The sequence below is a fragment of the Delphinapterus leucas genome, chromosome 7 (genome assembly GCF_059928025.1).
Source record: "Delphinapterus leucas isolate spDelLeu-1000000601 "Yukka" chromosome 7, BTC_Dleu_Yukka2, whole genome shotgun sequence".
Classification (NCBI taxonomy): domain Eukaryota; kingdom Metazoa; phylum Chordata; class Mammalia; order Artiodactyla; family Monodontidae; genus Delphinapterus; species Delphinapterus leucas.
The window spans coordinates 105,523,100-105,547,613 of NC_143135.1; the positions used below are offsets into that span (position 1 = coordinate 105,523,100).

At 45.5% G+C, this 24,514-nt stretch overlaps 1 protein-coding gene across 23 annotated transcripts in view; it reads right to left on the bottom strand.

The window, feature by feature from the left end:
* SNX19 (sorting nexin 19) overlaps positions 1–9,554 on the bottom strand; it is a 46,352-nt gene extending 36,798 nt beyond the window's left edge. For 13 of the 23 annotated variants that reach the window (XR_016393970.1, XR_016393971.1, XR_016393969.1 and 10 more), the window contains exons 1-6: positions 7,398–9,552; positions 5,387–5,606; positions 4,251–4,351; positions 4,023–4,142; positions 1,678–1,808; positions 388–484 (exon numbers count right to left, since the gene is read on the bottom strand). Coding sequence is in view for 15 of the 23 variants with exons in the window: in XM_089915835.1 (XP_089771961.1) it covers positions 388–484; positions 1,678–1,808; positions 4,023–4,142; positions 4,251–4,351; positions 5,387–5,606; positions 7,398–9,110 (2,382 nt within the window). In the remaining 8 variants the exon portion in view is untranslated. Of the gene's footprint in view, positions 1–387; positions 485–1,677; positions 1,809–4,022; positions 4,143–4,250; positions 4,352–5,386; positions 5,607–7,397 lie in introns of all 23 variants that reach the window. The other 10 variants (XR_016393972.1, XR_002642343.3, XR_002642342.3 and 7 more) reach the window with 7 other exon arrangements.
* Positions 9,555–24,514: the final 14,960 nt, after the last annotated feature.

Here is a 24,514-nt window from a genome sequence, read left to right on the forward strand (position 1 = left end):
AAGTGTCATAAGTAGAGGACCCACTGACTCTGTGACCACCTAAGTTTTTTTTTTTTTAACCTAAATTGCAAGGAAAACCATGCCTCTGTAGTCTCACTTGCCACAAAAACTTTGGGTTTTCTTCCAGGAACTGGCTTTCTCATTCTCTCATCCATTATTCCAAGCCCACAACTCTTGAGAAGCCAACCTGCCAACCCAGAACTAGTAGGAATTCCAAACCACTCTGAGAAAATACTCCTAGAATAAAAATCAGAGACCCAGATGTTGGTTAAGTCCTTTAGGAAGGCACCTAAGTCCTTTCTGATTTTGGAGACTGTCTCAGCTGCCTATAACTGCAGGTTCAACATCCCAGCTATTAAGTCCAAGAATTCTCCAGGGACTTCTTACCACACTGCCCTCCCGGAGACAATAGAGAATCTTCTCGTGTGCCTCAGTTATATTCAGTGCTGGAGCAATTTTACTGGATGAGAACCTCAGTCTGGACCTGGTATAGAAACGAAGAGCAGAAACAGTATGTAATTCATGGGCTTGATCCCCATACAAAAGGGCTGACAGGTATTAATACCTCAAGACAAGAACACCCATACTTATTCTTAGGAGCTTACTATGGTTCAGGGCCAGAAAGGCCTAGCCCTGAAAGCCCCCAAACACTATATACTCTTGCAATTCCTAATATACAGTGCAACACTTGCACTAAGCTATGCCTACCCTGCATTTGTGAAAGGACTTTTGCTAATGTAAAATAAGGACCAGTCTGTCACGGTTGTATTCCCATAGGCTAGAAGAGTGGCTAGCACATACTATGCACTCATTAAAAATTTGTTGAAGATTAAACAGACAAGTGGCACGGACCAAGGCTGTCCCTGTTGTTCACACCTTTTTGCACATCCACTATTCCCCTTGTGTTCCAAATAAAACCAGCGAAAGAACCACAAGTGCTAACCTCAATGTTTCAAGGAACAGTGTTCTTATAAGCACAGGCACCATGGTTACCCTTCAAATATGGGACCAGTAAAAACAAAAGGCTAAGAATTGTGAGTGTTATTGCCGGCCCATGAAACATGACACATGACAGACAGACACACACACACACATTCTACAACCCCCCATCCCCTATTCTCTCTCTCCCTTCGTAATGGCCCAGATACAGATACGAAGTGTCCAGGAAGGAAGGTGTGGTGCCCTTCCTCTCCACGTGCCGGCTCTGAGTGCTGCCAGAGAGCACCTGGGACCCTAGTGCAGGAGGGAGCAGCAATAGCCACGGACTGAAATCGGCCCTGTAGGTGTCCACTCTAGCCCATTTCTGTTTACCGCTAGTGCACTCAACTTCTGAGCCAAGATTTCCAGAAACGAAGATAAACAGAGATCAGTCATAAGCCTTAATCCTTAAAGGGAAAGAAACATCTCAATTTTCCAGGGGAATAAAAAAGGAGAATATCCATATTCCAGAATTTTCCTTCTAATCAAAATTCCCTGGTCAGTTGGGGCCCTGGGTTCTCATGGCAAGACAAACATTCAGCAAGTGTGCCTGTGCAGGATCTCAGGCTCAGTCTGTGGTCTGGTTTTGTATAAAAATTGGTAGGTATGACCCATCTCCTCTCTTCTAGGGCCTAAGTGTAGGAATGGGCTTTGGCTGAAAACTGGGGATCAACCTGAGAACTGGGAATGGTTTCTCACTTGGTAGCCTTCTTGCCTTCTGGCTGGGGCTTGCTTTCTGTCTCGGCCTCACTCAGCTCCTCTGTGGGGCTCTGGGGCTCAGAGCGAGGAAATGCTGTCTTCAAGGTGTCCACGATAGCGCTCACCACCACCTGCAGGAGTCAGAGATGCAGGGTCAGACAGAAACCACAAAGGTGCTTTCTGCACCCAGGACAAGTAGATGGCTGGCCTATCTAGCAGAGCCTTATCTATCCACACAGACACTAGCTAATGACTTAGTGGAAACTCTCTCCCCTTTTCTCTCTGGCCATAAAAATCTTCTTCCTCACAGAGTTAAGACAAACAATGTCATGGGAAAAGAAGCCAAAACAATGGGATAAATAATAATCTGGAAGTTCTACAGGCTGGTGAAATACTTTTCATTTTCAATTTTTTTCTTTTCATACAGAAGATTTTTTTTTTTTTTTTGCCACGTTGGGTCTTTGTTGCTGCGTGTGGGCTTTCTCTAGTTGCGGCGAGCAGGGGCTACTCTTCGTTGTGGTGCACGGGCTTCTCATTGTGGTGGCTTCTCTTGTCGCGGAGCACGGGCTCTAGGCGTGCAGACTTCAGCAGTTGCAGCACGAGGGTTCAGTAGTTGTGGCTCGCGGGCTCTAGAGCGGAGGCTCAGTAGTTGTGGCACACGGGATTAGTTGCTCCCCGGCATGTGGGATCTTCCCAGACCAGGGCTGGAACCTGTGTCCCCTGCAATGGCAGGTGGATTCTCAACCACTGACCCACCAGGGAAGTCCTCATACAGAAGAATGATTTTTCATTTCCAAACTGATAATACTTTCACCAAGATGTGACTAAGTGGAAGGAATACAGACAGGAATATACGGAGAAAAGAAAGAGTGATAAAGATTAAGAAATACCCTCTAGAAACATATGTGATATAAAAATGCTCAGAGCAATTCACACAGAGTAAAAAATCTGGTTTTTCAGTTAATCTGAACAATTTCTCTTCTTTAACTAGAGAAAGAATAACAAAAATCACTCAGGTTAAAGTTAAGGAATCTGGAATTGATATAAACTTCTCTACTCATAAGGACGAAATGAAACAATCCTCACTGAAGAGTAAGAATTATTTCTATTTCTCAGAATGGGAAAATGACATACAGACATTTGCTAAAAAGAAAAAAGAACAAACAAATGAAACCCTAAAATATCCAAATGGAAGGAGACGTTTACTTCTCCTTCGGTGCCTCTGGCTCATTAATGAACACCGCCGGCTCAGAGCAGCGCAGCACCTGCCTGACCTTCTTCCCTGCTAGTCCTCCACGAGCACAGCCAGCAGAGCCGAGGCAAGGCTGAAATGGTCAAGCAGGACCACAGTAAAGACCGGGGGACAGCAACCCAGGGAAAGAACACAGAGAACCGCATGAATGCGGATAACGTAGCTGAGAAAATACAACTCGCTCTCTCGGCTCACAGGACGAGTCTGTGGTGAGGGTGCATACCTGTCTTGTTCACTCCTGTATCATCAGCAACGCATACAGTACGTGGCTTTAAGTACGCATGCAGGGGGCAGATGTTGAAAAAATCAATGAAGGAACACGTCAGCATGGATGAACACACCTGCAGGGAACTCTGGGGGTTTTACCTCGTCTATCCCTTTCTGATTTGCAGTTTTTTTCTCACAGCAGTGAATGTCTCCTAACTCCCACCACGTGAAGTTCCACTGTGTCACTTTATCCCCTGAAGTCTAGATGAGAAGAGGGAGAGGCCTCTTCTGCCACAAAAGTCAGTGTTTTCTGACCTCTTAAAACATATGCATTTTTTGATAAGCAGAAACCTCAGCCTTCTGCCCTGGAGGTACTAAAATCAGTTGGCAACTTCTGCTCACAGGCTCCAGTGTGGTGCTCAAATGTCCTTCTCCTACCGTCTCCAAAGGTTCTGAGTTACCATGTTGAAGAAGGTACAGTTCTCTCACACTCTGTTCTCCAGCAGAGAATCACTACACAAACCTAAGTCCAGCTCGGTGTCCTGTCTTAGGGCTCTTTCCTGAGTGACCCTGGGAATGACCTTCGTCTCTGGGAGAGACCTTGCTGCCCCACCTATCTGTGGAGATGCAGAAGCACCCTTTCATCCCTCCCCTGGAATCGCAACGCCATGACATCCCTGGGAGACGTGTGTACACCGACTGTGGCGGGGTATCGTATCCTCATTAGCTGTTCACTGTCGTCCGGCAAGTAGACGACCTAACCAATATTGGCAACAGGTCTTGAAAATTCCAGTGCGTGTTCCACTTACTGCTGGGTGCTGCGTCTCCCACCCCCACCTCCACACTGATGAGAAACTAAGGCTGAGCACGGCGGCCCCGCTCGTACCTTGTCTATTCTGGAGACCACGAACGGTTTCTTGACAAAAGCAATACGAGCATCTGTGTTCAGAGCAAGGAACTCCTGCATCTCCTCACTGTTAGCGATCTCAGGAATGGCACAGAGTTGCTGCAAGAGACACAAGAAGGACTTCAAAGAGAAATTCTGGTCCCCAGCTCTCTCCACCTTGGCTTGGGTGTCTGCCTGGTGGCTAGAACGAGAGCAGAGGGTGCTGACCTTCAGGAATGATTCCAAGAGGCTCTTGCGGGCTTCCACTCTGTCACTATCCATGTTTCCAAATGGAAGATCCGGAAAGAGCTTCTTAGGACCCTTCACATCTTAAAAAAAACGTGAAGTTAATTCATTAACATTCACTACGAGCCATTCCATATAAAAAGCGTCCTGTAGGTAAAGGAAATAGAACTGTCGAATGCATTTCCGCGGGGATTTGTGTTCCCTCACCTGCCGGCTGCAGCTGAGAGGCGGCCCGAGGCTGGCGAGGGGGCTGGGTCCCAAGGCCTGGGGCTCATCCCTTCAGAGTCCCTCCCCTGGGTCCTCCCCTCCTTCGGATTTTTTTTACTTCAGGAGTTCCAAATATACCCCAGGGATATAATACAGACAACCTACTTTCCTTATTAATGATAATATTAAGGTATAAGAGGCCAAACACTATAGTGGTTATGAATAAGGGCCCGGAAGTTTAAATTTTGGCTCCAAGCCCTACTATAATAATGACCTTAGGCAACTTGCTTAATCTTTCTTTGTTTCTTTTCTGTAAAATGGGGATAATGATAGTATCTATCTTATAGACTGTTATGAGAACTAAAAGAGCTAATAAGTATAAAGTGCTTAGTAGAGAACTGGGCATATATTTTCGGTATCAGTTATTGTTATTAAGAAAGAAAATGTGCAACTGAAATACACAATTTATGCCAAAACTTATGAAAATGTTTGAGTTTTTTTAAAAAACAAAGCAGCTGCTTACTAGCTTATTTTTCGAGTAAAATTTTATGTTTTCTTATTGTTCCTGTGCCTCACAAGTACCAAACAGCACACCAAAAAGCCTGTTGTTAAAGGAAAGCTGGCAAGGATTTCTAGATGATATTTTAATATCTAAGAGCAATCGACCTATGAATTTGGAAAAGTTAATTTAACACCTCACACTACCTCACAGGCACAGGTGGACTGTGGAAGTTTCCTTCCTAAGCTTAAACTAGATGGGGCCCCAGAACAAAGCATTCGGTGGCAAAGAAGCACCTCGGAAAGAATGTCATTAGCACCGTCCAGCACTAAAACCCAAAATACCCAAAAGCAAACTGGGGGAGCACAGGATCCCTGAGGCTGCACTCTCCCCCTCCACCCTCCCCACAAACCAACAGGCCTCCAGCCTCTCAGATCAGGGTGGCTCGATGTGAACAGCAAGCAGGCATTCTGGGGCTGGGGTAACTCCTGACTTTTGATGAACTTTCGTAGATCGGATTTCTCCTCCAGACGGGTCTGCAGATTCAGGAACTCACGGTAACGGCGGTTCACGGTGTGGTAGGCCAGCTGCTGCAGGCCACTGCTGCTCTCGCAGTCAAGGGCGGTCTCATACTGTCGGGTGAACAAATTTGTTTACTGTATCAGCTTACTGGCCACACAATAAGAGTAGAGTAGGGGTAAAGGGAGCAAGATGCTCCTATTCTGTTCCTGAACATATTAGATCTGACTGTTGCTCTAAGTTGTAAAGAGTAACTCAAACTGAGTGAATTATGGAACGAGATGCATTTCCCAACAGACGTGGCCTAGGAAGTGAAAAATGAGTTTTACTGCCCTCCACTCCTTCTTCCATCTCAAAGCTCTCCCTGCAAACACTCTCTTTACTTATAACTATTTTCAAATCCCAAAGACACAGGATAAAAAAGAAGGTACAACACTGATAAAAATGACACTGCCTCTTTCATCCCTAATTATGGGGTTGGATGTTATAAGGGGATAACCATCTTGTCATTACACGCAAGCAGTGATTATCTATATTAGTTGGGGGAAGAACAAATAATCCCAAACAGCCAATGAACAAAAATCATTTGTTTGCCTGGAATGCATTAAAGGAACATGTGTTTTTGTTTTGCTTTGGGCAAATTAATTATTCTTGGGAGTGACGCTGAATTTTTCTTCCCGAGCACAGGTCATCTGTATGATGAGAAGTCATGTGGAGACTAGAGATGTTTTAAGGGGTCAGAGTCTGCTGTCTTCATAGGCTTGGAGAGCTGGTATGTGGGAAATGACAACGGTGCTGAAAGTTCCCCCAGAGCGAGCACCCTGAACAGCATGAAAGCTGCAACTTCATACCTACAGGGGGAGACTTTTTGACAGAGTAGTTAAGATATAATAAATTCTGTGCAAGAACAATGTATGTGCTTGTTCTCATTAAGAGCAGGTTACTGTTATTGTTTGGTTAAGGTATTATACTGTGGCAAGTGATGGAAGAAATGATCTCCTTGTTGGTGGGACTTGAGGCTGGTGTTTAAAATTTTTCTAGAGGCAGAGAGAGGTATTCCTTATGAGCTGAAATGAGCAAAGTAGTCCCTGAGACCAGTACTGAGAAGAAAGGGTCTAGGTAAGACATGCAGGTGGAATTCAGGTTAGAGCTCTCAGACTTGGAGCACCTGGGAGTTATGATGCTCTCTGTGGAACAGTCCGCTCCTTGAGGGACACTGTTTGATACTGACACGGTCCCAAGCTTGGCTGCACCTCAAAATCACTTGGGCTACAAACTCTGCTGTCAGAATACGGATTCTGATAGGCGCTGACGGATTCTGAATGAGAATTTCCCAAGAATGGGCCCTAAGATTTGTATTTTTTAAAAATACAACTCTCCAGTTGACTTGGAGGCAGCTTATCCCCAAACCAGCTTTAGGGAGCTGCTGCTCTAATCAAACCAGCCACCTGATCCATGAACCCCCTTCATATCATTTCTGCCAAGCAGTTCCTACTACTGCTCTTAAACATCTCTAGGAATGAAGAACTTGCTACCTTTCAATGTATATATAGGTAAATAACCTTCCTTCCTAAAACAAAAAGTATGAAAGATACCAGTACTTAAAAAAAGAAAGAAATTAGCAGGGAAGAAGTTTGGAAAGAATCTCTGGACAAGACTGTATCCATTGGGAACCACTGAAAAATATGACTCTCAGTATACCAAGATTCTAGGATTGTTTGTGAGGGTATCAGATAGAGGCCTACTCTGCTTCACAAATGAGCTTCAGACCATTCACATATAGATGCTGGCTGAATTAACCATAGCAAACTAAGTAAGAGTAGCCTCTCCCTCTCAAAACACTGACTCTGCTTTCCGACTCAATCCCAGACCAGAGTGGATGACCACAGTTCTAACCCTGTTACCTTCACCGTGTAGAGCGTGTATGGGTGGAATCCGGTGCCACTGTGCTCTCGAGCAGTAATGGTGCCGGTAATACGAAGGTTCTGGATGATAACGGGGCCATCTGGACTGCTCAGGGGCTCAAAGCTGAAGGTGGTTGAGCTGAAGGGACCAGGTGGAGAGGAGGAGAGCAGTACCTGTGGGAGACTAGGATCTAGGGAGCTCACACCATCGGTGAGATCTTTCTCTAAGCATGAGGGTCGTGGGGGACACATCCTTTCTGGACTGGCCAGCAAAGTTGTAAGAGAGGTGACATCTCCCTGCTCTTCGTCCTTGTCTACTGTGTCAATCTGGATCTCTGGGCAGGAATTCAGCATGGAGACAAGCAGGCCGGTCTCTGTTTCTGTTCCTGGGCCCTCCTCAGCTTCTGCCCCTTCAATTCCTTCAGATCCCTCTTCATCCTTAGACTCCAGAGCCTGGGAACCCCCTAGGGCACACAGGGAGTCCTGAATCCTGGCAGAGAGGAAGGTGCCTGGGTTCACGAGCATGATGGTTTCTTTGCCCAGTTCAGACAACGGAGACTCCAGCTCTGCATCTTCGGACAAGAACAGAGGCTGCAGGAAGTGAGAAGAGTTGTTTCCTACTTCTCTCTCTTCTAGCACTCCCCCCAAATCTCCCTCCAGTGCTTCACGGCCTTCTTCGACTTCTGGGGAGGGGTGTGAAGGCTCACTATAGTTTAGGAGCACTGGGGCTGGAGAAGGGGCTCTCGCATCTGCTAGACTCTGGACCTCCACAATCAGTGGCAGAGATGTGGGCACTGAGGGCTGTTCCAGGGCACTGGCTGGGCAGAGTGGTTTACCCACTCCTTCTGGGCCAGTTCTGGCCTTGGAAAAGATGCCCACTAGCACAAGGTGGATCCAGTCCGGATCTGAGAGCTTGCTGATCAGTGGTAACATGACATTGCAAGTAATGAGTTCCACCACTACATGGCGGCCGGTCCGGGTCTCCAAGTGGGGCTTTGGCACTAGGCCTTGAAGCAACACGTTCACAATGCCACGTGTGTAGGCGACCTCAGCCCTGGGACTCTGTACTGCAGGATGTGGGGCGGTGGCCTGGCAGTAAGCCTCCCAGAGCTGGGAGGGCTCATCTATGCCACTCTGCTTCCCCGTCGTGGCCTCCTTTGCCTGAAGATAGCTCTGCAAGTGACAACCACAGAGAGTGAGAACCCTCTGGGCAAGAGCATGGCTGTCCACCCTGGCCATCCTCCTCCGGAGCTCCTGGACCAACCCTCGCATGGCTGCCTCCATTTCCTCCTCGAAGGCGGGCTCCTGGCTCACCGTGCGATACCAGGACGACACGAAGTCCCGCATGACCATCCGGATGGTGCGGTCGATCTCCTGCTCCAGCTGCCTCTCGGCCTCGGGGTTTGGGGGGCAGACAGCCATGGGGATGAAGCGCTCCAGGTGCAGCCGACCCGAAGGCCCCACGATGGCGTCGGCGCCCAGCCATCCTCCCAGCACCAGCAGCAGCGCAGACAGAAGGCACAGGAGCCACACGTTGACCAGAAGGTGGATGACCAGAAGCCAGCCGAGCACGGCCCCCAGGGCCACCAGCTTCCGGCTACTCAGCAGGTGACTGAGGCTGGGCCCGGCCGGGGGCTTCTGCGCCGCGGTCGCGGTCTCTGCCTTCATGGCGGGCGGGAGGGGGCTCCCCGGACCAGCTGCCCCCTCCTCCATGTCAGAGCCGGCGATAGGGCGCCTACTGCGGCGCGGACACGAGAGCCGGGCGGCGGGCCCCGACGTCCTACAGGCAGGGCCCGGCGACAGGGGTGGCTCAGCGGCTCGGCCTCTCCGCAGCCCCCTCCGGCCGGGGCGTGGCCCTCGAGGAAAACCCTTCGGCCTTCATGGTGCCAGGGCGGCGGCCCGCGGCCTCAGAGGGTGGGCAGGGCCGTGGGCCCATAGAACACTCACGGACGCCGAGGACCGGGGCGCCCGGGAACGGCTCGCGCTGCGCCCCGCCCCGCTGAGTCCCACCTGCAATGAACTTAGCGGCGTCTCCTCCGCGGCCTCACAGGGTCCCTCGCCGGGCTGGAACCGCCGGGCACCTGCGCTCCGCAGCCCCTCTCCTGTCTAAGCGGCCGTCTGGCCCGGCACCGGCGACCACTTCCGGGTCGGCGGGAGCGAGGCATGTCGGGAGAGCGCCGCGCGCCCCGCGGCCCGGCGCGGCCCGGCGCGGCCCGGCTCCCCCTGGTGGTGAGGAGCCTCCGTGACCGCACAGCGCGAGCCAGCCAAGCGTGCGCCCACTTCCCAGAGATGGGGACCTGCGAGCAGGCTTGCAGGTAAGGACCCTCCGAGACTCACTTCCCACTCCAGGGATTAAATGAAGTTTGCAAACACCGGGTACCGTTTAAGCAAACTCAGTAGTCCAATTACTTTAATCTCATTTGGGCATATTTTAGTTGGCCTGGTGATACATTTTAACGTTCACCCCCCCACTCCCCAGCGCCCCTCTCCCAACACCCAGCTCAGCTCAGCGAACTTGTGCTCAGGAATTGCTGAATACAAGGCATAAAACATTAACACAGAGATAGATTTATTCCTAAAATTTCATAATACCGTATAATAAAATCTTTTTTTGTGATTTGGGGTTATTTGCTGGTGGCATTGCCCGAGCAATTAAATCTTTTGAGCATCTGCTAGGTTCAATCCCTGTGATAGGTAGTGTGGAGGAGTAAAAGTGGTCCTTGTCCTCAAGGACCTTGCAGATAATTGCGGAGACGAGTTCTTGGGTCATGAGTGCATATTTAATAATGCACGTCAGTATGGGATATGGTCAAATGCAAATTATTATATGTATGAGGGGAAGGAAAGGTCACCGTGGGTTGTAGTGGTTAAGGGAGACCTCAAAGAGAAGGGAGCCTTTCTGCTGCCTTTCTATTCCCCTCCATCTCTTCTTCCCTTTTCCTCCCCAAATATATAGGAAAAGAAAGCAGAGATAGAGATGTATGTTCAGACAGTCTTCTGATAGATTTGCTTGGGAATGTGCTCCGTTTGATTGGTTTTGGGTTTTTTGCCTTCAGTTGTCCACACAGACGGAATTACCTGTAGGAAAATTAAGTATTCGACAGTAGCACTGACCAGGTGTAAGAGTGTTGGTGCCAGTTTCATGTGAAGCCGGCTTCCTTCTGCATTTTGGCCCCCGGGAGCTCTGTGTGCATGCGGCTTTCCTTTTTATTTTGGCACGGGACGTGTATCATTTGTACAGGGCTGTTCATGGTTGTCTTCAGCACTTTCTGTGCTGTTAGCAGCTTTTCATCATGATGGCCTTAGTCCCCACATATTTAGAGGAATCTTCAGGCAAACTCCAACCCAAAATTGTGCCAACAGGAAGCATATCGTGGCTTCTCCTCTCATCTCCTTTTCAGCTATTGGGGTAAAGATCTCATTTGAATGCAAAGGGAGCCATTGTTTAGATGTGGGGCATAGTTCATGACTATCACTTCTAAAGCAAAAGTTGGATTTAGCATCAAAGTGCCCACAAAGCGAACTGGGCACATTCCTGAGCTCCCAGAACGCTGGCCACTTCACTGGTGCTCTGCTTCTCACAGAAAAGGAGCCTCAGAAGTGAGTGCTGCTGTCTTTGTTCTCCCAGACCATTCCATTGTCCTCAGGGGCAGTTAGAAGATCACAGAGAAATGTCCCTGCCACCAAGCCAAGAACTAAAATAAGAACTGGATGACGAGGACTTCCCTGTTGGTGCAGTGGTTAAGAATCCGCCTGCCTGTGCAGGGGACATGGGTTTGGGCCCTGCGCCGGGAAGATCCCACATGCCATGGAGCAACTAAGCCCATGTGCCACAACTGCTGAGCCTGTGCTCTAGAGTCTGCAAGCCACAACTACTGAAGCCCGTGTGCCTAGAGCTCGTGCTCCACAACAAGAGAAGCCACCGCAATGAGAAGCCTGTGCACTGCAACGAGTAGACCCCGCTCGCTGCAACTAGAGAAAGCCTGCCCGCAGCAACAAAGACCCAACACAGCCAATAAATAAATAAATAAACTTATATATATAAAAAAAAGAAGTGGATGTTGGAGGGACTGAGGACGAGTCTGAGGAATTCCCCAAGATGGTTCAGAGAGGAAGTTTACTCTGCAGCAGAATCTGGAATGCTCTGGGCAGGAAGAAACTGACCTTGTAAGTGGGCGCTGTGCCACCTGACCAGATGGTCTGGAGCACTGAGGTAGCCGCGAGTGCCTCCCTGCTTCTGAAGTGGATACGATGAAGCAGCATCTGCCGATGGACGTGGCAGCGCACTTGTCATTTTGACTGGTGTGAGCTGCTGCCTGGGGGTCTGGGGCGAAGGGCCTCAGTCTCCAAACGGATTAATCACTGGGGGGAGGTGGGAGCAGGACTGGTGTCTGGTGGTGGTGACGGTGTGTGGACATGGCGGGGGAGGCTGGCTGTTTGGCCATATCATTCACTATCTCTGAGATCCTTCTTTCTTTCCTTCTTATCATTTCTCAAAATATTCTAGGCGTCTTGCCAGAGTGCTGGGGATAACAGGACACATAAGACACTGTAATTCACCTAAGGGGACTCAGTCTAGTTACAGGACAGAGACACTGTTGTTGTGAGTTTGTTTTTGTTTTTGTATTTTTACATTTTGGCCATGTGGCATGTGGTATCTTAGTTCCCTGACCAGGGATTGAACCATGCCCACTATGGTGGAAGCACGGAGTTCTAACCACTGGACCGCCAGAAAGACCCTGTTGTGTATTGTTCTTCTGTTTTTCTTACACCTTTATTGGAGTATAATTGCTTTACAATGTTGTGTTAGTTTCTGCTGTACAACAAAGTGATATGTATACATATATACATATCCCCATATCCCCTCCCTCTTGAGACTCCCTCCCACCCTCCCTATCCCACCCCTCTAGGTGGTCACAAAGCACCGAGCTGCTCTCCCTGTGCTATGCGGCAGCTTCCCACTAGCTGTTTTACATTTGGTAGTGTATGTATGTCAATGCCACTCTCTCACTTTATCCCAGCCTCCCCTTCCACCCCCCTGGTGTCCTTTTTTTTTTTGGTACACGGGCCTCTCACTGCTGTGGCCTCTCCCATCGCGGAGCACAGGCTCAGCGGCTATGGCTCACGGGCCCAGCCGCTCCACGGCATGTGGGATCCTCCTGGACTGGGGCACGAACCCGTGTCCCCCGCATTGGCAGGCAGACTCCCAACCACTGTGCCACCAGGGAAGCACACCGCCCCCCCCCCGGTGTCCTTAAGTCCATTCTCTACATCTGTGTCTTTATTCCTGCCCTGCCACTAGGTTCATCAGTACTGTTTTCTAGATTCCTATATATGCTTTAGCATATGGTATTTGTTTTTCTCTTTCTGACTTACTTCACTCTGTATGACAAACTCTAGGTCTATCCACCTCACTACAAATAACTCAATTTCATTCCTTTTTATGGCTGAGTAATATTCCATTGTATATATGTGCCATATCTTCTTTATCCATTCCTTTGTCGATGGACATTTAGATTGCTTCCATGTCCTGGCTATTGTAAATAGAGCTGCAATGAACATTGTGCTACATGACTCTTTTTGAATTATGGTTTTCTCAGGGTATATGCCCAGTAGTGGGATTGATGGGTCATATGGTAGTTCTATTTTTAGTTTTTTAAGGAACCTCCTTACTGTTCTCCCTAGTGGCTGTATCAATTTACATTCCCACCAACAGTGTAAGAGGGTTCCCTTTTCTCCACACCCTCTCCAGCATTTATTGTGTGTAGAGGTTTGATGATGGCCATTCTGACTGGTGTGAGGTGATATCTCATTGTGGTTTTGATTTGATCTAATGATTAGAGATGTTGAGCATGTTTTCATGTGTTTGTTGGCAATCTGTATGTCTTCTTTGGAGAAATGTCTATTAGGTCTTCTGCCCATTTTTGGATTGGGTTGTTTGTTTCTTTGATATTGAGCTGCATGAACTGCTTGTATATTTTGGAGAGTAATTTGGAGATTTATCCTTTGTCAGTTGCTTCATTTGCAAATGTTTTCTCCCATTCTGAGGGTTGTCTTTTCGTCTTGTTTATGGTTTCCTTTGCTGTGCAAAAGCTTTTAAGTTTCATTAGGTCCCATTTGTTTATTTTCATTTTTATTTCCATTACTTTGGGAGGTTGGTAAAAAAGGATCTTGCTGTGATGTATGTCATAGAGTGTTCTGCCTATGTTTTCCACTAAGAGTTTGATAGTGTCTGGCCTTACATTTAGGTCTCTAATCCATTTTGAGTTTATTTTTGTGTATGGTGTTAGGGAGTGTTCTAATTTCATTCTTTTATGTATATCTGTCCAGTTTTCCCAGCACCACTTATTGAAGAGGCTGACTTTCCTCCATTGTATATTCTTGCCTCCTTTGTCAAAGATAAGGTGACCATATGTGCGTGGGTTTATCTCTGGGCTTTCTATCCTGTTCCATTGATCTATATTTCTGTTTTTGTACCAGTACCATGCCGTCTTGATTACTGTAGCTTTGTAGTATAGTCCGAAGTCAAGGAGTTTGATTCCTCCAGCTCCATTTTTCTTTCCCAAATTGCTTGGGCTATTCAGGGTCTTTTGTGTTTCCATACAATTGAAAATTTTTGGTTCTAGTTCTGTGAAAAATGCCATTAGTAATTTGATAGGGATTGTTTTGAATCTGTAGATTGCTTTGGGTAGTATAGTCATTTTCATGTGTATTGTTTTGGTATGGTTTCGAATCCACTTGTTTGTGACTTAAGTTGACTTAATCCACTTCTTTATGACAAAAGACCCAAAAAAGTTGTTTTTAGAAGTAAAGTTGTTTTGATATAAGAATAAAGTATGTTGTGATGTCATCTCATCAGTTGACCTTGATAAGCACTTAGCAGCTTGGCTGCTGAGGGACCCCTGAGTGCTTATCGATAAGAACATGTGGGGAAGCAACCCTGGGGAGGGGACACTGAGACTCTAAATACTGAGAGTTTGTGAGGAATATCTGAGAGTTTCTGCGTGGGCAAAAGCCACCGTTTGCTGATCTAGGCCTCTGAAGATCCTGAGACACCTGCTCCTGCCGTGGCCAGGCTGCTCTGGGCCGGCAGTGGTGGGAAACTGTGCAGTGGTCTCAGGCAAAGGGGGGACAGTGGTCTCAGGCAGAGAGGGGACAGCGTTCCTGCCAGAGGGGTGCTCCTCTGGGCAGTGGCACCAGCACCCACACCTCGTTCCCTAGCAACGTACGCTAGCAACAACGGACTCTAGTTGTGAGCTGGCAGCTGGAAGTCATCTCTCGGTGGCTTTCCCAGGCACCAGCTCGTATAAAGGTACAGCTTGAACTACATTTGGTCTTTATTTCTTTCATGTCCCCTTGCCTGGAACAAGAGTGAAATTGATCATTTGTTTGGTGTCTGTTATTTCTTTATGGGCTTATTAAGAGATATTACCCCGTGTGCTCTTTGCTTGTGCAATTCCCACAGTGAACCTGTGCTCAATAAACTATTGGCAAAGACAAGCTCAGTCTCTGAGCTTAATTTTGCCCCCCAAACAAAACAGACATGTAAGTAGATAAATATAACTAAATGTTATCCCGTGGGGTATGCTAGTTGCAGTAGAAGTACAATAACCTGGGAACTCAGAGGAGGGTGGTCAACTGGAGAATTGGATGGTGCCATTAAAGTCTTCATAGAAAGTTTACTCTTCAGTTGGAAAAAGAAAAAGAAGTAAGTTATTTTAGGTGAATGGAGGGTACAGAGAGCAAGAGGAATGGGGGGGGTCTTTTAGGCAGAGGCAGCCGTGAGAAATAAGCAGGGACAAGGCAGGGGTGCTGTAGCAAGAGGACAGGATGGAGGCAGCTCATGTCCCACCTCGATTTTCTCTCAAAAAGAGGAGTCATGGTAATGCAGGGAAAAGAGGGGTAGTGACGGGTCAGGTGACTTGGGAAGAGTTGATAGTTTGGAATTATTGCTACAAGAATTAGAAGGAAGTAATGAAGGTCATGGAGAAAAAGGAAGGGGGACCAAGGACCAAGCTGAGGTTAAATATCACGACTTTGTAGTGGTGCCAGTATGTGTTATTGAGCTATTTTCTCCCGAGGTGTTTAGCACTCTCAGTATAGGAGAGCAGAAGGAAGGAGGCTGGTGTGCTGTGATATTTGAGGTGTCTGGGTAGAGGAAGTGAAAGGCTGAGGTGTTCAGACCTTGACATCCTGAGGAGAGAGCTGTTCAGATTTAAATTCACGGTGTCTGGGTGTCCAGGGAAGGAAATGCAATAGGAGAGGGAAATGAGCTGTGAGAACAGGGTTAGGGGTCCTGGGAGAGAGGGAGCGAGCCAGAAGAACGGGAGTTCTGTGGCTATAGATTTGTCTCTTGGAGCCTGGGTTTGTGTGCTGATGGTGCTCTACCAAATTACTACAAACTCAGTACATTTATTCTCCTACAGTGCGAGAGGTCGGAAGTCTAGGCTGAGTTGGCAGGGCGGCATTCCTTTTGGAGGCTCTAAGGGAGGGTCTGCTTTCTTGCCCTTTCCAGCTGTCTGCATCCCCTGGCTCACAGCCTCATGTTACATCATCCTCTGCGTCTGTGGTCACGTCTCTTTCACTCTGACCTTCCTGTCTTCCTCTTACAAAGACCGTTGTGATTGCATTGAGCCCTTCCAGACAACCAAGGAGAGTCTTCCCATGTCAAGATTCTTACCTTAATCACACCTGCAAAACCTCTTTTGCCATGTATGGTAACATAGTCACAGGTTCTGAGGATTAAGGTGAGGACATCTTTGGGAATCCATTATTTGACTTTCTACAGAACCTTCGTATCTAGAGATGAAAACGTTTCTGTGATGGTGAAGTCTGGGTGCGGCAAAGTAATGGGTTCCTGAAGTAGGGTATGGATAACGTATTAGGGCTGAGGAAGAAACTCTGAATCTGTTGTTTAGAGGCTGATCCACACAGGATTGGCAGTCACTAATGCTAAGCTAGGGAGAGGGACCATGGCCTTGGTACACATGTTCTCAGTAAATGAGAAGGACGGCCAGGAGGTTGATGGATGATGTAATGAGAAGAGTAAAGTATGGAAATACCAAAAAAGGAGGAGGAGATTTTGCATAAATTAGAAAATGAGTCATCTGAAAGAAGCTATGCAGGGGCTGGGACATTGCTGTGACATCTCACACCCTGCCTTAGATGCAGTGTTGAAAAATAAATAGCCACCAGAAAGCAGCAGGGAAAAATTGCCTATTATTTATTCATTCACTCTCTATTCATAAATCCATCCATCCATTCATCCAACAGACATTAACCAGATATTGAGAATTTAAAGATGGATTTTATACGGTTGCTTTTCTTAAAGGATTCACAGTCTAGTGATAGGCACTGACACAACGTGTAAAGTTCTATAAAAAAAATGTGTCAGAACATGGGAATGCAGAGAATTAGGGGATGTTTCATGGAAGAGGTGACATTTGAGTGGGCCTTGGAGGATGGCTAAATTTCCCATGAAGATGAGAGGAACTGGTCATTTCAGGAATAAGGAGTACTGAGTAAGCTCCCGAACTAGTTTGCTGGGAGTCTTATAACAATATATATACCACAGACCTTCAGCAACAGAAATGTATTGTCTCACAGTTCTGGAGGATGGAAGTCCAAGGTTAAGCTGTTGACTGGCCTCTATGGAGACCTCTCTCCTTGGCTTGCAGATGGCGGTCTTGCTGTGTCTTCACATGTGCCTTTCCTTTGTCGTGCCTCCCTGGTGTCTCCCTCTCTTTTAAGGACACCAGTCATGTAGGATTAGGGTCCACCCATGTAACCTCATTTAACCTTAGTCACCCTTTAAAGGCCTGTATCAGTCAGGGTTCTCCAGGGAAACAGAACATATACACATATACGTATATGTACATGTAGCTGCACATTTATTACGAGGAGTTGCCAGTGAGGCTGAGAAGTCCCAGGATGTACCATCGGTGAGCTGGATGCCCAGGAAAGCTGGTGGTGTAATTTAATCTGAGCCTGAAAACCTGAGAACCAGGGAGCTGTGGTATAAATCCCAGTCCAGGAGCCAGAGAAGATGAGATGAGATGTCCCAGTTTGGTCAGTGAGGCAGGAGAAAAGGGGTAAATTCTTCCTCCTTCCTCTGCCTCTTGTTCTGTTCAGACCCTCAAGGGATTGGATGAGGCCCACCACGTTTGGGAGGATGCTTTACTTTACTGAGTCCACTGATTCAAATGTTAATCTCTTCCAGCAACACCTCACAGACACACCCAGAAATCATGTTTACTTTGAGCGCCCTGTAGCCAGTCATGTTAACATAAAATTAACTGTCACCAGGCCCTGTTTCTAGATACAGGTCACTTCTGAGGTATACCGGGGGTTAGGACTTCAACATAGGAATTTTAGGGGGATACAATTCAGTCCCTAACAGTTCCTTTCTATCTGTGGGTTCTCTGAATGGTCACATTTTGATGATAAAGATACTGAAAAAGACAATGATAATTTTTTTTTAAAAATTAATTTATTTATTTTTGGCTGTGTTGGGTCTTCGTTTCTGTGTGAGGGCTTTCTCTAGTTGCGGCAAGCGGGGGCCCCTCTTCATCGCGGTGCGCGGGCCCCTCACTATCGCGGCCTCTCTTGTTGCGGAGCACAGGCTCCAGACGCACAGGCTCAGTAGTTGTGGCTCACGGGCCTAGTTGCTCCGCGGCATGTGGGATCTTCCCAGACCAAGGCTCGAACCCGTGTCCCCTGCATTGGCAGGCAGATTCTCAACCATTGCGCCACCAGGGAAGCCCGACAATGATAATACTAATAGTTTTCAAGATTTGTTTTCATGCACATAAAAATGGAAATAACAATGACCTGCAAGTTAACGAGACCTAGGCTTAAATTCTACCTCTGGCTGTACAAAATACTAAGTGTTCTAACAGTCTCTCCCATGGCAGAACAACTAGGTCCTGAATAGAAAACACTTTCTGATGCATTGGGCTCCTAAGAGGATGAGAAGTATGTGATGAGTTAAAGGTACACTGTCTTGGCCCACTCCATTAAATTCCATAGTCATTAGCTACATTAACAGTTAAAAGAGAAAATTCATATTATCTCAGCAGATGCAGAAAAAGCATGTAATAATATTCAATATTCATTCATGACTTTAAACTAAAAGCAAAACAAAGAAACCTCATAGCAAACCATGATAGGAAGGTATTTCCTTGACTTACAATATCATTCTGAATGGGAAACATAAAAGCATTTTTTCCATGCAGTTATTATATTTAAATATGTTAACAGGTCTATTGAGGTCTAATTGACATAAAATAAATTGCACATACTAACAGCACACAAGTTGATAAGCTCTGACATATGTATACACCTATGAAACCACCACCACAGTCATGATAACGTATCCGTCATCTTCACAAGTTCCCTCCTGCCTGTCAGCATTGCCCTGCCCCCTCCCCCAGGCTTTCTTTCACTTTAGAATAGTTTGAATTTTGCAGAACTTCACATATATGAAATCATACACAATGGATTTTGGTGTGTCTGGCTTCTCTTACCCAGCATAGTTATTTTGAGGTGGATCAATTGTTTATTCCTTTTTATACCTGAGAAGTGTATTCCACTGTATGGATATATGATAACGTGTTTATTCATTAACCTGTTGGTGGACATTGGATTGTTTGAAGTTTATGACTATTACAGATGAAGCTGGTGTGAACTTTTGTGTGCAAGTCTTTGTATGGAGATATCCTTTCATTTCTCTTAGAAAAATGCCTATGGGGGCTGCCGAAGGCTCCAAACAGCATCCCTATTGATCACTGACATTCAAGCACCATTGATCTGCTGGGTCATGTGGCCTAAGTGGCAGAGCAGCATGCATTTCAGCCTGGACCGGTTGCAGAACCTTCTCTTGTTCTGGGCCCTAGTCAAAACTAGAAGCTTTTCATGTCACTTGGAAGTGGGCCAGAGTAACGACCCAAATGAGGAATAGGTTGCCTCTAAAATCCAAAGCGGGCCGCTAGGCATTGTGCCTGGGATATACAGGAATATCTCAACATGCACAACAGCACTGGATTTCTAGAAATTTCACGGAGGTGGAAGGCATCTGAATTTTTCTTGTATTTATTTCCCACCCTCTGATGTGCAAATGTCTTACCAATAAGTCTAGAATAGTTGCCGGTTCTAGCCTGCTACCTCATCAATGTCATTAATATTATCAGTGGAATGAAACAGCGTGATGTTCTGTGGAAGGTAAAGGCAGCCAAGTCTCTGTGGACGAACTTAACGACGTAAGGCTGGAGCATGGATGTACCCCTAAGTTTGGACAGTGAAGGCATGTTGCCAGCTTAACTGCTTCTGGTGGTCTTTACTAATAGCCATCAAGAAAAAAGCCTTTCCCAGATGAACAGCTGCATAACAGGTAGGAGGGATGTGTTAATATGTTCAAGCAGTGAAATCACATCTGGAAATTACATCTGGAACAGCAGATGTAATTGGAGTCCCCACCTGATGAAGTTTATGATAATCCACTGCCAGTCTCCAAGATCCATCTGGTTTCTGCACTGACCAAATAGGGGAGTTGAACACGGATGTGGTGGGAGTCACGGGCCCTGCATCCTTCAAGTCCTTTATGGTGGCGCCAATCTCTGATCCATCCAGGAACATGGCGTTGCTTTTGGTTTACTGTTTTCCTAGGAAGAGGCAGTTTTAGTGGCTTCCACTTGGCCTTTTCTATGATAATAGCTCTCACTCTACAGGCTAGGGAGGCAGTGTGGGGATCCTGCCAATTGCTCGGTATGTCTGCTCCAATTTCAGATTCTGGAACTGTGGAAATAACCACAGGATGGGTTCATGGGCCCATCGGACCCACTGTGAGATGGACCTGAACTAAAACCCCATTGATCATCTCACCTCCACAAGCCCGTACTCTGACTGATGGGCCACAGTGACATTTTGGGTCTCCTGGAATTAATGACAGTTCAGAACCTGTGTTCAGTAATCCCCCACAGTCTGATTATTTTCCTTTTACCTAATGAACAGTCACGCTGGTGAAATACGTTCAGGTCTGAGAATTGATTGAAGGGGCATCACTTTCTGTTTTGTTGATTCAAGTTAGACTTCTATACACTTGACCTAGAGCTCTTCCGCTTCATTTAGCAGATTGCCCATCTATTTCTCCTCTAGGGATGATGATCAACTAGCCAATGCCATAGGACCCTGTAAGTCAGATTATTCTGACTACTGCTTTGACCTGGCTGTCCTATGGTAATCACACCCACTTTGTCTTTGACGGTTAAGTGCCCCCACGTGACCCCTGCTACCATGGGATCCAATTATCTCTATTGCATTTAAGTATCTTACTCAGAGACAGTAGATCCTGCTGTCGTTTCTGGGCTACAGAGAAGAGTGACCACAGTTAAGGTTGCCAGGGCTCCCCTCACCATTTATTTCCCCTGGTTGTGGCGAAAGGCATGTCACTTGGACCCTCTCACACAGAGCGAGCAGGTCTTATGTGATAAATTCATTGTAACATTCTGATCTTCCTAATAAGCCTTTGGATACTTTCCTCTACAGTACACCAAGCAGTTCTGGCATTTCATTTTCACGTGGTGTTGGCCAACTTTTTGTCCGTGTTTCAGATAATCAACCAAACAAGCAGTTAGGGAACTTTCTAACCCCTGAACCTATAACGTTGAATCCTGAATCTCTGCTTAGTGGGCCCATATCAATAAATTTGACCTGATCCAGTTCTACCATTTTTCCCACACCCTTAATGTTTATTACTACACATATTCTCCAGAGTTCTGTCTGTGTAAATTGGAAAACTCATGCAGTTCTTTTCGAGTGTAGTACACCTCCTAACAGGTCACACTTTGTGTCTCACCAGTGGGGGCCTGCTGGGATTTGAATCCTGCTGTAGGTCTAGAAACAAAGATGGGTCATCCTGGGGGGCGGGCCCCAAGGAGAGCCAGCAGCATATTGCAAGGCAGCTACTCAGGACGGGTCATTACAGTTTCCTCAGGCAAAGCTGGGCTAACCTCTTCAGACGGGGAGAGAAGGGCTGCAAAGAAGACTCAGCAGGATTTAAGGGTTTAGTATCCCCAGCTGCATCAGGATCTGTCCCTATGTCCCCATTCCAATCTTCAGGATCCTGTTCCTTCCCAGACAGTGCTCTCTGTTTAACAGAGTATATACCCTGTGAAGTTGAGAACTCGGTTTGCTTTGTAATTCAGCTACTCATAGGATGAGACTCTGAGTTAGGCTTTCAGAAATCTCAGTTCTGCAGCTGTAGGAGATGCAGTTTTCCTTCACGGATGGCATAGACACTTTCAGTTAATTGACGCTGCGTTTGAGCTGGGAACTTGAGGCCTTGAACTCTTCCTTTTCTTTTCCTACTTTCTCCAGTGCACTTAGGAGCAACCAGCCAATCTCATTATCCTTGTTATTTTAACTAAACTAGGTATCAAATACAGTCACCCAGCACCTTGCTTTTTATAAGTATTTGATTAGAGTATCCAGTGATGATATTTTGTATATTTTTTTGCCACATCACACCACAGACTATCAGTGCTTTTTACCACTGGAAGTGATGTCATTAATGCCTTTAAATATAGTCTGATTAGAGAACCATATTCCAGAGATCCCAAACCAATTCAGAAAACTTACACTTAAGATTCTGTTTCTCTCTCTCTTTATATATGTCCTGCATATATAGAGAATTTAAATAACAAATATACGTTTATTATAGTATTTTAAATAATACATGTTTATGAATATATTAACTAAATAATAAATGTATATATGTATAAATTATCTATCTGTCTAGAGATTTGTTTCAAGGAATTGCCTCATGCAGTTGTAGGGCTTGCATATCCAAAATCTGTAGGGCAGATCACAGGCAGAAATTCATGCTGCAGTGTTGAGGCAGAACTTCTCATTTGGAAAATTTTGGTCTGAAGGACTTTCAACTGTTGCGACGAGGCCCACCCACATTATCAAGGACAGTCTCCTTTACTTAAAGTCAATTGATTGTAGATGTTAACCACACCTACAAAATACTTTCACAGCTGCACCTAGATTAGTGTAGATTAAATAACTGGGTGCTATGCCTAGCCAAGTCGAGGCATCAAAACTAACATTCACATCATCTAATAATTTTTCTATATCCATTGAAATAATCACATGGTTTGTTAATATATAAGTTTCTCTGACTAATGTTCTAATGCTAACCCAAACTTGGATTCCTGGGACAAGCCCCTTTTGGTCACAATATATTATTCTTTTTAAAAATATTATTCGATTTGATTGGCTAAAATTTTGTTAAGACTTTTTGTATCTGTATTTATGAGGGATATGTATAGCTGTAGTTCTCTTCTCTTGTAATGTCTTAGGTTTGGGTGTCAGAGGAATAGTCGCCTTAATGAATGAATTGAGAAGAAGTTCTTTATTTTCCATTTCTCTGCCATTATTCTTTTCTATGCTCTGCTAAAAATTTGGCCAACAAGATCGCTTTCAAGCTATGTTCTAGCTTTATTAGTGTTGGAATGATTATGTGGTTTTTGTGCATTTATTTCTAACCCATTTGTGTTATGTTTAAAGTCGGTTTCTTGTAGGCATAGAGTTCTTGTTTTTTTATCTATGCGGATGTTCAGACCATCTATATTTAATGTGCCAATTTATATGGTTGAGTTTCAGTCTACCATCTTGCTATTTGTTTTTCATTTGTCCCATCTATTCTTTGTTTCTTTTCTTCTGTTTTTCTTCCCTCTTTTGGAATAAATGAACATTTTAACGATTCTATATTTTCTTCTTTACTGCCTCATTTGCTATAATTTTTTAAGTGTTTCATTTAAGGTTTATAAGACACATTGTTAATTTAATACAGTCTACTTTCAGGTAATATTATACCACTTTACATATAATTTAAGAATATTACAACAGTCTACTTCCATTTTTCTGTTTCTGACCATGGTGGTATTGCTGTCATACATTTAACTTCAGCATATTTTGTAATGCTGAAAAATATACATTTTATTATTTTTTTAAAATACATTTTTAAAAAAAAATACATTTTATTATTTTTGCTTTAAAGAGTGAACTGCCTTTTAAAGGAACTTAAGTAATAAAAACATATTTTATATTTACCGATGTAGTTACCATCTCTGGTGCTCTTCATTTCTTTGGTAGAGAAGATATTTCCTTCTGGAATCATTTTCTTTCTGCCTGAAGGATTCCTTAATATTCCTTGTGGTGCCATTCTGCTGGTAATAAAAATTTCCACATTTTTTAATGCCTGAAAATGTCTTTATTTCACCTTTTAAAGGTGTATTCTCTGGGGATGGAATTCAAGGTTGTTGACAGTTTCTTTTTTTTCCTCAGTTCTTTAAGGATATTGCTTCACTTTCTTCTGGCTTCCACTGTTTCTGATGAGAAATCTGTTACAGCTTTTATCTTTGTTCCTCTGATGAAACATACCTTTTATCTCTGGCTGCTTTGAATTTTTCCCTTAAGCTCTGGTTTTTAGTAATTTGATTATGATGCTCTTTCTTGTATATTTCTTCATGTTTCTTGTACTTGAGGTTTATTGAGGTTCTTGGGTCTGTGGATGTATAGTTTTCATCAGTTTTGGGAATATTGGCTATTATTTTCATCTGTATTTCTGCCCCTTATCCTCTTTTTTTCAGATTCCAAAAATACGTATATTCGGTCTCTTGAATTTGCCAAACAGCTCACTGAGCCTCTGCTCATTTTTTTTTTGTCTTTTTCCTTTCCATGTGTTTTTAAAAAATAAATTTACTTATTTATTTTTGGCTGCATTGGGTCTTCATTGCTGCACACGGGCTTTCTCTAGTTGCGGCAAGCGGGAGCTACTCTTTGTTATGGTGCGCAGGCTTCTCATTGCAGTGGCTTCTCTTGTTGCAGAGCACAGGCTCTAGGCGCGCGGGCTTCAATAGTTGTGGCACGTGGGCTCAGTAGTTGTGGTGCACGGGCTTAGTTCCTCCACGGCATGTGGGATCTTCCCAGACCAGGGCTTGAACTCCTGTCTCCTGCATTGGCAGGCGGATTCTTAACCAGTGCGCCACCAGGGAAGTCCCCCTCTCCATGTTTTGTGTTGGATAGTTTCTATTGCTATGTCTTCAAATTCACTA